Genomic DNA, 16,910 nt, shown 5'->3' on the forward strand with positions numbered 1-16,910 from the left:
AAATTAAATCATTGCTAACCAAAGAACCAGATTCCTGCTGGGACTTTGGAAAATCCTAGTAAGTAAGTAAATATTTTGAATGTTAAAAGAGTGAGTAAATAATCGCATTTGTTTGTTTGTTTTGGACGCCCACAGATAATGCGCTTCTATGGAAATCCAGTATCATTAGTTAAAACTGTTTCAGTTTCGTTGTCGGTGAAGGTGTAGCTACATGTTACTATGCACTCTACTTCAAAGTTTAATAACTCGTCTGCAACAATGAATTTTATACCATTGAATTTTTTACGAACTTTTATTATGAAAGACGCACAGTTCTGACCTTTCGCAGCGCTTCCTGTCTGTCTCACCGTGTTTCGCTTCACAGTATTGGGGGCTTTTATCAGCGTGAATTCAGATTCCAGGTTTGTCAGACATTCCTCTTTTAATGCTGTTATTTGAACAGTTCCGTTTCTTAATTTTACATAAAATGATGTATGAATGTTGAGCTGATTCCGTTTCGTTTTAAAGTTTTCACTTGTAGCTGATTCTCGTAATTTATCTAGAATTACAGTTGATAATCAAGCGGCTATCAGAAGCGCTAACTAGCCTCAAGCTACATTGTTGTGAAATTAATCGCTGCTTTATTTAGTTCCAAACGTTCTTTGCCCGAAACGGAAATAATTTGAGTTTGAGTCCTTATGAAGAGGAAAAGGAAACAGTATTTCCGCACAGTCAGATTTGAGGAAACTCCTCTGCTGTGTGCGGTTAAACCAAACACCATAGTAATACCATGAGTACAAGATACACTAAAGTCATCTGTGTTTTTTTAAAGTACCATCTAAACACCATGGTATCTGAAAACAGTAGTTTCTGTCTATCTCAAAGTCCAGACGCCATCACTGTATCAGTGTTTTTTGTTTACATATATCACAAACCTTCATATTATGTACTACAAGTTCTTCTTTCTGAATGTAAATAGTCTTAAACTCAAAGAACTGACCACAAAGCATCGACTTTACATTATTATGTGATTTATTTCTGTTGTTATGTGATCTCAGTCCAGTCAGATCCAGAGGTCCTGCTGTTTCTATGATCCCTGGGTCACTTCACAGCATCAATGGCTGATAATGTGGAAAATGCCGTCAATAATGTGGTAAGTAATGTGATTTATATTGTGCTTATGTGGCTTTCTTTTATACACAGTGATGTATTCCTCTTAATGTACATAAGTAACATTTCAAAAGGTAGATTATTTCTTTTTAATAGTTTTAGATGATCTTGTTGCTTTGTCCACGGTGATGAAGTGTTATTTATAGTGCTCAGTTGTGTAAGAGCAGGCAGGGCCGCACCCATGAGAGCGTCAGATGGAGGTATTTATCAGTGTTTGTAGCTGGAGGCTTATCTCTAGCGTTCTGTCAGCGATCACAGCTGGAAAACTCTGCTTTCATTTCCTCATGATGGGACGGTGTGGTACTTTGACACTTGGGTTTGCTCTTGTACATTGCTGTTCGTTCACACTTTCTTTTTTTTTCTGATTGTACAGATAACATTGTTAGTTTGCTTGGTGTTAATTTCCTTTTCCACAGGTTCATGGCCATACATCTTTGAAATATTTAGTTGAAGGCACTTGCTAGCAGGAAAACTATTCAGATATTGGTTGATAATACTTAAAGACTTAATGAAGTATTTAATTTCAAGCATCTGTTTACACTTAAACATTCTTTATTTGGACTAAATCGTGATTTAGTAGATTTTGATTTGAAAGTGTTCTGATTTTTTTATTGCCGTTCTTTATAGCTGTGTTATTTTGCACTTTAATCAGCTGGAAGCATTTATTTACTTTATTTTTATAGTGTATTGTTTTATTGCATTTAAATGTACAGGCCAACAGTTTAAGTTTACATTGTATACAGTTCTAAAAGGTCCGGTAATTATCATGATATGAAAATTTGATGCATGTAGTGTGCCTATGTAAAGACATTTATCATGTTACAAGAGATTTCTATTTCAAATAAATGCTGTTCTTTTGAACTTTCTATTCATCTGTGAATCCTCAAAATTAAAATGTACCACGATTTAAAAAAATGTAGGGCAGCACAACTGTTTTCAACATTGATAATAATCAGAAATGTTTCTTGAGCAGCAAATCAGCATCTTAGAATGATTTCTGGAGGATCAGGTGACACTGAAGACTGGAGTAATGATGCAGAAAATACAGCTTTACATCACATGAATAAATTACATTTCACAAGATGTTCACATAGAAAACAGTTACTTTAAATGATAATAATATTTCACAATTATTACTCTCTTTTTGAGCAAATAAATGGCAGAGTGTGTTCTTTCACTGCATGATTCAGTCTATTAAAATGCATTAAGAAAGATCACACAATTCAAGATATGGGGGCAGAAAATCTACATATTTATATAATTTCATATAGTTAAAAGCACACGAAGAGTGCCGTTTTTTTCTTCAAAAATAAGCATGATTACAAATGTGATACTGATTTTATACAACAGTTCAATAAACTAGAAGTTAATATTAAGAGACTTACGTTTTAGACACCATATTTCCTGTTTTTGCTCTATAATTCCAAACAGCCACGGACAGCACTGTTTTCGTCTCTGAGCAACATGATGGTGATTCATTCCTGAATGAATCAATCGTTTAAATGATTCGGTTCAGTCGCAATGACTCACTTGTTAACAGTGACTTGCTGCCACCTGCTGGCGGTTTTAATTTTATATTTAAAGTATCTTTTCATTTTTTTAATAATTTCAAATATCAGTATTCAGTGTTTTATGCTTAAAATATCAAGACATTATGCATTTGTAACTGTACGTTAAAGCACTCCATGTCCCTCTGAGCTGAACTAAATAGTGTGTAAATACATCTAAATGCCACTTCAGATGCAGCTTCTGCAAAGATTCATTTTGTTGATACTGGTTTCATTAGTTTGGTAACAGCCTAAATGTCTTATTATTATAATTGACTGATTAAATGTAACAATTTGACACAAAAGATGCACACTTTTAGAAAAAATGGCTTTATTAAAGGTAAAAAATCAATTTAAACTTATGTGAAAAGATTAATTTCTGTTTAATTAATTAATTTCTGACCACACAGAATGAAGAATATCAAAAACTGCAGCTGTCCACGGTAGTCAGATATCAGCACAATAACACACTATGCAAAATATCGTCTAATTATCGTTATCAAAAAATCCCCAGAAATATTGAGATTTCTTTTTTTTTTTTTTGAAGTTTCTAAATAAAACCTATGCCAAAAAAAAGTCTGGTATAGTAAAATCTGCATAATTGTCAGTTATTACATCAAAAGAGAGGAAAAAAGGCACAAAATGCTGATTCGTACTTTAAAATGCATTCAAATAGAAAACAGCTATTTTAAATTGTATTACAGTAATATTTCACAATTTTGTGTTTTACTGTATCTTTAATTAAATAAATGCAGCCTTGGTGAGCAGAAGAGACTCACTGACCCCAAACCTTTGAACAGCAGTACGAAACAGAGTAAAACACACATCGACTCTTGTTGTGATTTTCTCTGTGCAGTCAAATGACGGGACGGAGGTCAGCCGGCACACTGAGACGACTCCCGGCCGTAACGAGGTGGAGCTGAACGGACAGCCGCCCACCGCACGGCCCCCGCAGGTGGTCACAGACAGCGAGGAGGACGAGGATGAGGAGCTGACTCTCAAATATGGAGCCAAGCATGTGATCATGCTGTTTATTCCCGTCACGCTGTGTATGGTGGTGGTTGTGGCCACGATCAAATCGGTCAGTTTCTACACGCAAAAGGACGGCCAGCAGCTGTGAGTATCAGATTTAAAATAACAGTTTCATCGGGTTTCAGTTCTACCCTTCAGGGCTGCTTGACAGAATTAGTTTGTTCATGCCTGAAATCAGCAAACGCTGAATAATAATCAGCATCACGTCCTGACTTGATCACGGATGTGTTTGTTCAGGAGAAAGGCAAAAATCTTCCATGGAGTACATAATGCAAGAAATAACGGAACGGGGGAGTCACGGAATATCAAAGCATCACTGTTACATTATATTCACATTCGTCATATTACATCATTACAGTCAGGGCTCTTATGGTAAAACAAACCATTTAAACAAAAACAAAAAAAAGGTTACTTGCATATAGGGAAGTCAGCGATTAATTGTCGATAAGAGATGCTATTGATGATTAAAGCTATCGATGGTTGATTAAACAATTAAATTTTGGGGTGCATGCAGCTCATGCGTAAAACACGTGCAAGCGGCTGTGAGTGACCGGGCTGCATCTTCTGCGAAAATAATTTACTAACGTACAAATTACGCTTCTAATGTGATCCAAACTTTAAAAGTACATTAAAACAGAAACAACACAAAGTTCTTTTGTACAGATAAAATAACTTTAATAAATTTGTGGCCACTGTCCATGTTTCATTAATTTGTTCCCTAGAAAACCCACGGTTTAACGAATTGGTCATAGGAACAAATTCTTAATTCATGGCCATGAAGTCTTTCATTTCCCCTGCATGTTTACCACAGTAAGAGATGCGAAAACAGTGATTAAAAGTTAATAAACAATAAAATACAATAAAATAAAGCACCTTAGAGGGTGAGACGGTGATGATTTGGGAAAAGAAACCATAATATTATTAAAGTCGTGGAAATTCGTGACCAACCAGCAAAACAACACAAATGGCTTTAAATGTATCAAACAGCATGAATGCAAAAGCATGGTCACGATGCTAACCCATTATCTCTTATCAACAAAGCTTTGTACCTCACTTCTGTCATAATGTTTCATGTGATCAGCAGTGTGTTTTGCTGTAGCACCGCTGGTGGAAGAGGCGCACAGCCTCACGTGCCGCAGTTACGCTCGGGATCATTTTATTTTAAATGTCAATTGCGAACATTGCGATTGTGTTTTAAAATACAATGACGAGCACCATGAAACCATTTAAAGAGGCACATTCAGCGGTCTCCGTGACGGGATATGAAACAGTCAACAAAGTAAAATGATCCCAAAAGTAACTACGGTGCGCTCTCTTGATTTTATCAAATGATCATAATCACATCTATTCATTTTACAGTCCTGCTACTAACCTTTATTTAGACTAAACCCCCTTTAATTCAGGTGAGGAAGCTGGCGTTTTGAGTGGCATTTGCACATCCTGAATGTCACTGCAATAGATGCATTTTGCAGTATTAAGGTTAACAATTAATCGATTAATTGATTTAATTTAAATGACGATCGATCATGGAAATTATCGAAAATTGACATCCCTACTACTTGCATATAACATTAACTGAAATAAAATGTAACAAATTGTAGCTTCTTTTATTTGAGCATTATTTACCTTTAAGTACTAAAATACCTAAAACTAAATAAACTAAAACTAATAAATAAAAATAGCTAAATTTAAATGAACTAAAATTAATAAATTTAGTTAAAAGCGTACAAAGGACATATATCAAAAATGATAATACAAGTGTCAAAAATTACAAAATCTTTCAAATTAAAGTGAAAATATAAAAATCAAATTTAATTCAAAACATGAACAAGAACTGTAATAGTATATGCTGCTAAAATAAAAGTTGAGCAAAACCTTAACACCGAGTATGAACCGTCTGTGCGTAATTCATCCTGCACCACCTTTGTGCTACAGACGTGAAGGATTCCTCAAATCATGCAGAAGTGGTCAGACTTACGGCTTTGGCCTGGCTGATGATAAACACCACAACATCATAGAGACTCTCCTAATAACCACAACCACTCTGAACACATTAGCAGCACTCTGCCAACCACACAACTGACCACAATAATGATGCTGCAAAGCACCACTCTAAGAATATAATTTCATCAGAAAACACAAGTTTGAAGGTCTGAACTGTCTGGAATGATCTAAGTGATCTGTGCATCAGGAATACATGAGTAAGGCATGGACTGCAGCTGGTCAGTGTGTCCAGTGATGCAGTGGCAGTGATTTTCCTCCAGACAGTGCTAAAGCTTCACTGACCCCTCATTACTGGGTAAACTGTTGCTTTGTCCTCTTACATGCTGTTTGCATGTGTGGTTCTCTCTTGACCGTCACGTTTTACTCTGTATGATAACGTGATCATTTTCACATCAGTTCTTATTTAATTTAGAATATTTAGTCATCTGTGTAATTTTAGAATTACTATCGGTAGTGATTTTCAATAGATTAAATGTAAATGTATACACTATGAATAAATAATGTGCTGTTATGTTAGCATAATAGTTATTAGATTGAGTTCTGTGTTTTTTTTTTTGTTTTTCTCCCTCATTTCAGTAAAAATATACTAGTTAACATTTGAAGTGAATCTTTCATCAAAGTTGTCCTAAAACCTAAAACCAAAAAAGCGTTCTTAGGACAACTTTGAACTTTTTTGATCCACTTAAAATGTTGACTACTGTATCTGTGGTGTGAAATTTGCTAGAAAGGGTTATTATTGTTAACTAAACCAAAACCATTTTCATTTTCAGCATTTTCAAAACATTAAATGAAATAAAATAATTTCTGCTGTCTGCCCAGGCAGATAGTGTAGTAAAAGTTGAAGTACTCAAATAACTAAAATAAAAACTTATAATAAATAAATAAATATTACAACAAAATTAATAAAACTTTAAGTAAAATATTAAAATAAAATCTAATTCAGAATATGAACAAAAACTGTAAAAGTATATTAATGGTAAAATAATTAAATATGACCATATATTCATAATTTTAAATGTATTGTAAGAGTTTCCAGAGTTCAGTTTAATTTTCTGTGTTTGAATTAAAGGTTTTAATGTTGAAAGAGTAGTATTAGCTCTCTATTTGACCTGTTTTAGTTTCTGTTGAAATATAATGACGTGCGTCTCTTCGCAGGATCTACACTCCGTTCCGTGAGGACACAGAGACGGTGGGTCAGCGCGCGCTCAACTCCATGCTCAACGCCACCATCATGATCAGTGTGATTGTGGTCATGACCCTGGTGCTGGTGGTGCTCTACAAGTACAGATGCTACAAGGTCTGTTCACTCCACTGTCTGTAGGACGCTCTCGGACTCTTCTGGACCCACGCTGCAAGTTCATGATGTATTTTTTGTTTGGTTGGTTTTTTTGCAGGTGATTCAAGCTTGGCTGTTCTTCTCCAACCTTCTCCTCCTCTTCTTTTTCTCCTTCATTTATTTGGGGTGAGTTCTGTTTTTTGTCCTAGTGTTGCTGCTTTTGGGCTGTAAATAATGGTTTAAAAATTGATAAATACTATTGTTAAAGAACCTGTGAAACTGCAGTTTTCTGTCCTGTTACTTTAGTACCATTGACATACTTTTATAGTTTTTTTTATTTTAGTTTCACTTTTCACTTTTATGTTTTCATTGTAGTTAAGGTTTGAGTAATAAAAGTGTGTTTTAATCATTTTATTTTATTTTATATATATATATATATAATTTTTTTTTTTTTAAGTTTTAGGGAACTATAATAACTATAACCCTGAGTCCATGTTGATTTATTTCGGGTGGAAATGGGTATTTGCAGTGAAGAGAGCATTGGATTGAAGTTTTAAATGGTGTTATTGAAGAATAATCAAGAAGTAAAATTCAGTATAAACACCATTAACAAAAATCAAGATTTATCTGATGATCGTGCCTGATATTATGTTATGAAAGCATTGCTTCTGATAACAGCTGCGCACGTGTTTCTTCACCACAGGGAAGTGTTCAAGACATACAACGTGGCCATGGACTACTTCACGTTAGCGTTGATCATCTGGAACTTCGGTGTGGTGGGAATGATCTGTATCCACTGGAAGGGTCCGCTGCGGCTCCAGCAGGCCTATCTGATCATGATCAGCGCTCTCATGGCCCTGGTCTTCATCAAGTACCTGCCGGAGTGGACCGCCTGGCTCATCCTCGCTTCTATATCTGTCTACGGTCAGTCACTGAGGATGAGTTTGTTAGGTCCATCTGGGTTGTTTATAGAGATGCTGTAAATCTGCCGTAAAGTATAGGACTACAAATGGTCTCAAGGCTAAACTGCTAATAATTACTGCTTTTGTCTTTCTTGCTCTTCTGTAGATCTGTTGGCCGTGTTGTGCCCGAAAGGACCTCTGCGTATCCTCGTGGAAACGGCTCAAGAGAGGAATGAACCCATCTTCCCTGCTCTCATCTACTCCTGTAAGAAGAACCTCTCAGCACTTCTGTCTTCTCAGCCTGTGGAGCATTGAATTCAGGGTTTTAGTTGAATGTTTGGTTGTTATCGTCACATTTACATGTGCGCCCATTTGATTCGTCAGCAACCATGGTGTGGCTGTTTAATATGGCGGACAGCGCTGAGACCAGGAATAATTCCAGCCATCCAGTTCCACAGGAGGAGAACCAGGGTGAGTGTTTGCAAGAGCCCCAGAATCACACTGCATGTAATGATGTGCATCTTCACAGGCACTTTACTGAAGAAATATTAATTTCAGATCTATGTCTAAAAAATGCTTCATTGATTAGATAAAATATTGAGCAATAATATCTACGCTACCTTTCAAAAGTTTAGGGTCAGTTTAATGTTTTGAAAGAAGTCTCTTCTGCTCGCCAAGGCTGCATTTATTTGATTCAAAATACTTAATACATTTAGCCATTAGTTTTTTGTTTCAATTTAAAGGGGCCATATGACGTTGCTAAAAAGAACATTATTTTGTGTATTTGGTGTAATGCAATGTGTTCATGTGGTTTAAAGTTCAAAAAACACATTATTTTCCACATACTGTGCATTATTGTTGCTCCTATATGCTCCGCTTTTCTGAAACGCGTCGATTTTTACAAAGCTCATCGTTCTGAGAAGTGAGGCGTGCTCTGATGTTACGCCCCTCACCGTATTGTGATGCCGTGTCCCGGCGCGACGACACAAAAACAATAAAACCCATTATAAACGAGGCATTTTTTGCATCCAGTGGGGACATAATTTCTGATAATGACTTATACTGTCTTTTTACATGACACATTGCATCACACTGCGTAAACATTACCATGTCTGCATTTGTGATCGGAGAAATGAAAAACAACAAGCGTTACTCTACACAGCTCAAAACTCACGTTTGAATAGTCCGTAGCAGAAACGTACTTACAGGCTGTGAGTCGGAAGCGCCAGACTGTCCTTGCAAAGTTGGAATTGGCCCACATTATAGAAACTTTATTGCCCACTTTGTGCAAGCCTGCAAGCAAGGCTACTCTCCTGCCAGGTTCAGGAAATAGTCCTCCGTAAAATGCGCTGCACACACTCAAATATTTAGGTTGTACTGTTCTGGAACAGTGTTGTAAATATAACTTAACCACTGATTTCTAGTTGTGTCCTCTTTTGGAAACCCAAACAAAGTACTTTTGCTTTCACAACGAAACAGTCTCCAGGACATGGCGCCGGCGGCAGCAACAATACTACAGCGAGAATAATAGTTCCGCCTTCTTTCATTGCGTAAACATTTGGGCGGTGTTATGAAAATCTCCCCACACCGTGATGTAGACATGTGGGCGTGTTTAAATGAGCCGTTTTAGGGGGGCGTGGACGAGTCTTAACTTTTATAAAGAACATCTCTTTGGGTTTGAGACTTTAGTCTTTGTAACTTCAGGGATCTTATATATGCACAAACAGCTGTAACACTCCAAAGACAAAGGAAAACTTGAAATCGCATCATATGACCCCTTTAAAATAACTTTTTTCTGTGTGAATATATTCTAAAATGTGATGTATTCCTGTGATTCACGTGATCCTTCAGAAATCATTCTAATATGCTGATTTGCTGCCCAAGAAACATTTCTGATTATCAACCAATTATCAATTATTTGCCGCTTTTTTTTTTTTTATCAGTCTATTTTTTCTGTTTGGTTGATGTGTTTAACTGATGTGTCAGAAACAAAACGTTTATTTTGAAATGACTTATTTTAATAATAATGAATTATTAGACAAAACTATTAAAGATAAGTGGTATATTAAAAAAAAGTAGGCTATTATAGCGTTTGCTCTTCTATTATTAGTAATAGAACAGTATGTGCTATGATACAGTGCAGTGAAAAGGTTTTTGTCCCCTTCCTGTTTTTTACATTTTTTGCATATTTGTCACACTTAAAAGTAGTGCTGGGCGGTATACCGGTTCATACCGAATACCGGTATTTATTTTTCTTATGATATGAATTTTTAAAATACCTTAATATCGGTGTTATTTAAATAACGTTCGGAACGCGACACTGTTTGAGAGGGGTCTCTTTTCACTGTTGCATTGTGGGAAGAACACAGCTGTATGTTACTAAGCATGAAAGTTCTGAAGCTGTAGAACGTGACGACACAGAAGAACTCATCCACCGCCCGCGTCTCACACACACGAGCGTGACTTTAGCACTATATTTAGCAACTTTTAGCTGCTTTTTTCCATAGAATATACAAACTGACACACCTAGCGACATTTTTGGATAAACCTTAGCTATGGTTCAGTTGGAAGATGTCGCCAGTGCTGCCCCGCGAGCGTGAGATCTGACTCCCGGCGCAGTGTCGCCTCTCTCTGCGTCTGTTCTGTGCAGCGAGCAGCTGAGAAGCACCGCATTCAGTTGGCCGTACCGCAGCGCAGATTCGTCAATAAATGAGTACAAAACAGCGTCTCCAAGCACTTGCAGCTAACTGACTGTTTGAGATTATAAATATGAGCATAGTTCGTCTGTTAATATTATGCATTTTTTTTTGGTTTATTTTTTAGTTTGTTACTCACTGCATGAGACAAAAAAGTAATATAGCCAAAACCACTGCATAGCCGCTCTTTAGTGTAACGTTAGATGCATGTTGATTTTATCAGACGATGTCGCGATTATAAATGAGTGACTCCTGGTTAACATGTATTGACAAGTCGCGTTTAGTCACTATTTAGTGTGGAATTTTTCTACAATATTCGCTCATCATGACAGTAAAATAGGGCATTCTAAGTCAATTTACTGCAGTTTTTCCTCTCTCAATCAGTAGAAAATGTGGTTAACACTCGTATATAAACATATTTACAAATAATAAATGCCGTGATATAAAATTTTGGTCATACCGCCCAGCACTACTTAAAAGATTCAGATCATCAAACTAATACAATATGTTTGATGATCCAATATGCAATACAATATGCAGTTTTTAAATGATGATTTCATTTATTAAGGGAAAAAAGCTGTCCAAACCTACCTGGCCCTACATGAAAAATTAATTGCCCCCTCCTATTAAATCATGAAAGAACTGTGATTAACCACATTATTTTAGAAAGCTGAGTTAAATTTCAGTAGCCAAACCCAGGCCTGATTACTGCCAGACCTGTTGAATCAAGAAATCACTTAAATAGAACCTGTCTGACAAAGTGAAGGATGCTTAAAGAGCAACACATCATTCCACGATCTTAAGAAATTCATAAACAGATGAGAAACAAAATAGTTGACATGTAAATGTTGTCAGTCTGGAAAGGGTTATAAAGCCATTTCTAAGGCTTTGGGACTCCAGCAAACCACGGTCAGAGCCATTATCCACAAATGGAGAAAACTTGGAACAGTGGTGAACCTTCCCAGGAGTGGCCGGCCTACCAAAATTACTTCAAGAGCACAAAGACGACTCATCCAGGAGGTCATAAAAGAACCCAGAACAACATCTAAAGAACTGCAGGCCTCACTTGCCTCAATTAAGGTCAGTGTTCATGATTCAACAATAAGAAAGAGACTGGGCAAAAACAGCATCCATGGGAGAGTTCCAAGGCAAAAGCCATTGCTGACCAACAAGAACTCAAAGGCTCGTCTCACATTTGCCAAAAAATATCTTGATTATCCCCAAGACTCCAAGCTTTGCAGCTTCAGAACCTGGATGACTTGCCATAATTGATGGAGCCATGAATTCTGCTGTCTATCAGAAAATCCTGAAGGAGAATGTCCGGCCATCAGTTTGTGACCTCAAGCTCAAGTGCACTTGGGTTCTGCAGCAGGACAATGATCCCAAACACAGCAGCAAGTCCACCTCTGAATGGCTCAAGAAAAGCTAAATTAAGGTTTTGGAGCGGCCAAATCAAAGTCTGGACTTAAATCCAATTGAGATGCTGTGGCATGACCTTAAACAGTCCATTCATGCTCGAAAACCCTCCAATGTGGCTGAATTAAAACAATTCTGCAAAGAAGAGTGGACCAAAACTCCTCCACAGCGATGTGAAAGACTCATTGCTAGTTATCGCAAACGCTTGATTGCAGTTGTTGCTGCAAAGGGTGGCACAACCAGTTATTAGGTTTAGGGGCGATTACTTTTTCATGTAGTGCCAGGCAGGTTTGGGCAGCTTTTTTCCCTTAATAAATGAAATCATTACTGCATTTTGTATTTACTCTTGTTATCTTTGTGTAATATTATAATTAGTTTTATGATCTGAAAAAAAAATAACAGGAAGAGGGCAAAAACTTTTTCACACCACTGTACCTTTTACTCTATCGTAAGCAAATATGCATTTATATAATTTAATTTCATAAACCTTGCAAACTTTGTAAAAAAAGAAATCTAGCTGTGAGAGCTTTTGAAGTGTGCACCTGTAGCCTTTTGCATTCGTAGTTTGCCTCTTTGTGTTGCTGCTCATTTGTTAAACTCAGCTTTTCTCAGATTGATGTAATTTGCTGTCAGTGTGAGTGTTCCTCATTGAGTCTGTCTCCTGTAGTTGCCGTGGCACCCACGGCTCAGCCGGAGGATGATGGTGGCTTCACACCTGCGTGGGTCAATCAGCAGCAGCATCAGCTCGGCCCCATGCAGTCCACTGAGGACAGCAGACGAGAAATCCAGGAGTTGCCCTCCGCACGCCCGCCACCTGTGGAAGACGATGAAGAGCGTGAGTATCTGCACTAACTCATCCGGTTCTGTCCTCCATTCCATTGAGCAGGACCTCTCAAGGCCTCCATGTCTCTGAAGTCTGTGTCACATGATCAGACCACATGTGGTCCATTCAAAATACATGTGGCAATGGAGTCCAAATAGTTTCACTCAAACCACATGTGGATGTTGTGACATGGAATGGGCCACAATGGTCAACTAGTTGTCCTTTTATTTATTTATTTTTTTTTTTTAATCTATTGTTTAACAGAATATGAATAAATAAATAAGTCAATAAATAATGAAAAAAAATTAAGTGTTTAAATTATATGTGACCCTGGAGCACAAAAGCAGTCACAAGTGGTACGGGTATATTTGTTGCAATAGCCAACAATACATTGTATGGGTCAAAATTATCCATTTTTCTTTTATTTCAAAAATAGGATATTAAGTAAAGATCATGTTCCATGAAGATATTTTGTAAATTTCCTATCATAAATATATAAAAACATAATTTTTGATAAGTAATATGCATTACTAAGAACTTCATTTCGACAACTTTAAAGGCAATTTTCTCAATATTTAGATGTTTCTTTTGCACCCTCAGATTCCTATCCTAACAAACTATACATCAATGGAAAGCTTATTTCTTCAACTTTCAGATGATGTATAAATCTCTATTTTAGAAAAAATTGACCCTTATGACTGGTTTTATGGTCCAGGGTCACATATTGGCCATATAATGGCTAAATATGGTTGCTGTTTAATGCAAACAAAACCCTCTCTTCCTGTTGTAGCCTCATTAAGCAGGATTTTGTGCACATGCTGATGTTTGTGTGTGTTTTCCAGGGGGTGTGAAGCTGGGTTTGGGAGATTTCATCTTTTACAGTATGCTGGTGGGTAAAGCATCAGCCACAGCCAGCGGTGACTGGAACACGACGCTAGCCTGCTTTGTGGCCATTCTCATCGTAAGTATCCCAAAGAAATAAATACAACTCGCTAAGTCAGGCATAATTCGGGTATTATTTTCCAGACATGTATAAAGGCCCCAAAAGGTGTTGGGATACTTCAAACACCAATGACTTGTACATATGGGTACAGTCATTTTAGACTCTTCCAAAACTGTTGCAACAGAGATGGAAATACCATTTTAAATACATGAATTATGTTTCCATCTTTGTTGCCACAGTTTTGGAAGTGCCTTTTTCTGTTCTAAAGAAGGCGGTGTCCCAATACGTTTGTCCATATAGTGTATGTACAAGTCATTGGTGTTTGGTGATGAGTTTTTGGCTCAAGATCTGCATTTAAAGTCACAGCAGAGGTGTTCAGCTTGGATTAGGACTTGGCTTTCTGCAGACCGGTCAAGTTCTTCCACACTGACTCAATCAATCATTTCTTTTTGAACCTTGTCTTATACACAGAGGCATTGTCATGTTAGAATAGAAAAGGGTCTTGTCCAAACTGTTGCTTTAAAATTAGAAGCACACAACTCCCTAGAATATCATTATATGCTTAAACATTAAGATTTGTACTCATGGAAATTACTAAAGTAGTCAAACCTGTTCATTAGAAGGGGGTGACCCAATACTTTTGGCAATATAGTGTATATCAAAACTTAATTTTTGATTAGTAATATGATTAGTAGTAAGATTTTTTTTTTTTTTTCTCAGATTCCAGATCTTCAAATAGTTGTATCTTGGGCCAGATATTGTCCTGTCCTAACTAGGGCTGGGCGGTATATCGAGTTTGTACGATATATCGAGATATTCTTTATAAGCGATACGGTATGAAGCAATATTGTTAATATCGATATACAGTAGTTTGATAAGAGCACATCTGAAAAAATATCTAGGGAGGAGACAGACTGAACTGCTGCGGAGAAAGTGCATAATACAATCGGTTCTAAACATGTGACAAGCTTTATATGAAGGGCTTTAAAAAACTCGTAAGATATAATAGCCTATAGTTTATAGTTTGAGTTTAAAGCGGCTCTGACAGAAATAAGCGCTGTTTAATGTGTTTGAGTTGTGCTGTTTTCCTAAATGCATAACTTATATTTCACAGGTATATTCTCCATCTGTAAATGTTAGAAAGCCATGGAAATATTTCCATTTTGCTGTCAGAAGTGCATGAGCTTCTGCTTTGCGATGCTCCGCTAAACTTCACAGACTTCATTTAGAACGAGCGCCAAACAGACCGAGCGCAATGAAATAGGAGCGCAATAACTGACTAAAATATACATTTTGCTGAAATATTTGTAGTTGGACAATAAATGTGACACATGTAGAATTTTAAAGCTACAAGTAAGTGTATTTGTATGATAGCACTAACTGAAAAGTGTAATGGGGTAATCAAAATAGCCTTTTTACTCAATTAGTCTGTGCTTTTTTTAATTTAACTTCTGCTTTGAAAGGATTGTTTTTGTTTTAAGATTGCAATGTTAGAATGTAATGTGATTTTAACCTTTTTTGCACATATGATATGCCTACATGCTTACATTCACTATTTGTTTAATCCAAATCCAAGATATATACCGTATACCGCAAATCAGCCAAAAAATACCAAGATATGAATTTTTGCTCATATCGCCCAGCCCTAATCCTAACAAACCATGCATCAATGGAAAGCTTATTTATTCAGCTTTCATATGTATACATCTCAATTTCAAAAAATTGACCCTCATGACTGGTTTTGTGGTCCTGGGTCACATATAGTGTCTGGCTTAAAGTCACCATGAACCCATTTAAATGTGAAACAGGATGTTCAGTGAGCGAGACGACTTGCTCTTATTCATCAGAATGGATTGGTTTGTGTAAAGTGGTGACGTCCTCTGAAAAACTTAAGTAATTTCAGAAGTGGAGCTGCTTATTATATTTTGATGAAAGATTATGAACAAAAACTTTTTGCAGCAACGTGAACAGATGAATCGTTCCCAATTAGATGTCTTATCTAAGCAAGTGTTATCTCCAAACAATTCATCTCAATACAAAATGACCTGTTCACTCTTATTACGTGATTTGTCAGCATTCACAACAGTCTGATATTTCTTTCTCCTCAGGGTTTATGTCTAACTCTGCTCCTTCTGGCCATCTTCAAAAAGGCCCTTCCAGCTCTCCCCATCTCCATAACCTTCGGCCTGGTCTTTTACTTTGCCACCGATAACCTTGTGCGGCCGTTCATGGATCAGCTGGCTGTTCATCAGTTCTACATTTAGCACGGAGGAGAGGTCACTCCTCACGCACTCCACTTTACAGCTAATTCCCAGAATCCTCTTGCAGGGAACGTGAACCCTGCAGACTAGCACACCTTTCCTCTTCCTCTGGACACATGACTGGATTCGCTGTTTTTGGCATTGAGTGACTCTATTAATTACAGTGCCTCTCCAGTGACTCATCTGATCCTGATATTGGCTTTGGTAACATCTTCGGGCGATATGCTGAACATTTGTTTGTTTGGAGAAAACACAGACCATCTTACATGTAAGAATGGATGAAAGTGATTGACTTTATCACTTCATTCAAACTTTGATGAACTCTGGTGTATGGAATGGGACCAGAGCTTGCTTTGTCCACCAGAGCTTGGATTCACTTTCTAGGCATTACATTAATTCCAGCTCCGATATAGTGAGCATTAACCCAAAGCTCTCTGAATGATATGGCTGCAAGCACAGAGGTAGGTACTGATCACTTTTGTTGGTCTTCTGAGAGTGCCTGTGATGCTTCGAGTTTTAATTTTTAACACCAACCATTTGACCATATTTGAGACGATGTTCTGGGATCCAAGCTACTGTTCTGCTCTCCTGAAAAGTGTGAGAGCGTCATTTTGGAATGTATAAACTTTCTCTTTAATTTCCCTCGTGTTTGGACAAGATGTCAGGAGACTGTGTAAGAATTGTTTGTTTGTTAGTTTTTTTTGTTTTGTTTTGTTTCTCTTTTTTATTTACCAGCAAAATGGTTGATTGAATGACTTTTACTTTCATATTATCCACACCTTTTGTCATTTCAAGAAAATGCAAATGTTTTGTAACTAAATTGAAAGATTCACAAATAAAGGGGTTGCTCATTTGAGCAAA

General features: G+C 37.0%; 1 protein-coding gene across 1 annotated transcript; it reads left to right on the plus strand.

The window, feature by feature from the left end:
• The first annotated feature begins 307 nt into the window (after nucleotides 1–307).
• Nucleotides 308–16,910, plus strand: psen1 (presenilin 1). The gene is made up of 11 exons (XM_058748443.1): nucleotides 308–401; nucleotides 1,038–1,132; nucleotides 3,553–3,812; nucleotides 6,888–7,029; nucleotides 7,127–7,194; nucleotides 7,712–7,932; nucleotides 8,077–8,175; nucleotides 8,295–8,381; nucleotides 12,690–12,857; nucleotides 13,688–13,806; nucleotides 15,897–16,910. The coding sequence occupies exons 2-11, from the start codon at nucleotides 1,097–1,099 to the stop codon at nucleotides 16,050–16,052; spliced, it is 1,356 nt and encodes a 451-aa protein (XP_058604426.1). The 5' UTR covers nucleotides 308–401; nucleotides 1,038–1,096; the 3' UTR covers nucleotides 16,053–16,910.

The sequence above is a fragment of the Onychostoma macrolepis genome, chromosome 17, assembly GCF_012432095.1.
Source record: "Onychostoma macrolepis isolate SWU-2019 chromosome 17, ASM1243209v1, whole genome shotgun sequence".
NCBI lineage: Eukaryota > Metazoa > Chordata > Actinopteri > Cypriniformes > Cyprinidae > Onychostoma > Onychostoma macrolepis.

Coding starts and splice junctions, on each gene's coding strand:
- psen1 (XM_058748443.1), top strand. CDS start 1,097: ATGGCTGATAATGTGGAAAATGCCGTCAATAATGTG. Junction 12,858..13,687: donor TGTGGAAGACGATGAAGAGC/GTGAGTATCTGC, acceptor TGTGTTTTCCAG/GGGGTGTGAAGCTGGGTTTG. Junction 13,807..15,896: donor GCTTTGTGGCCATTCTCATC/GTAAGTATCCCA, acceptor CTTTCTCCTCAG/GGTTTATGTCTAACTCTGCT.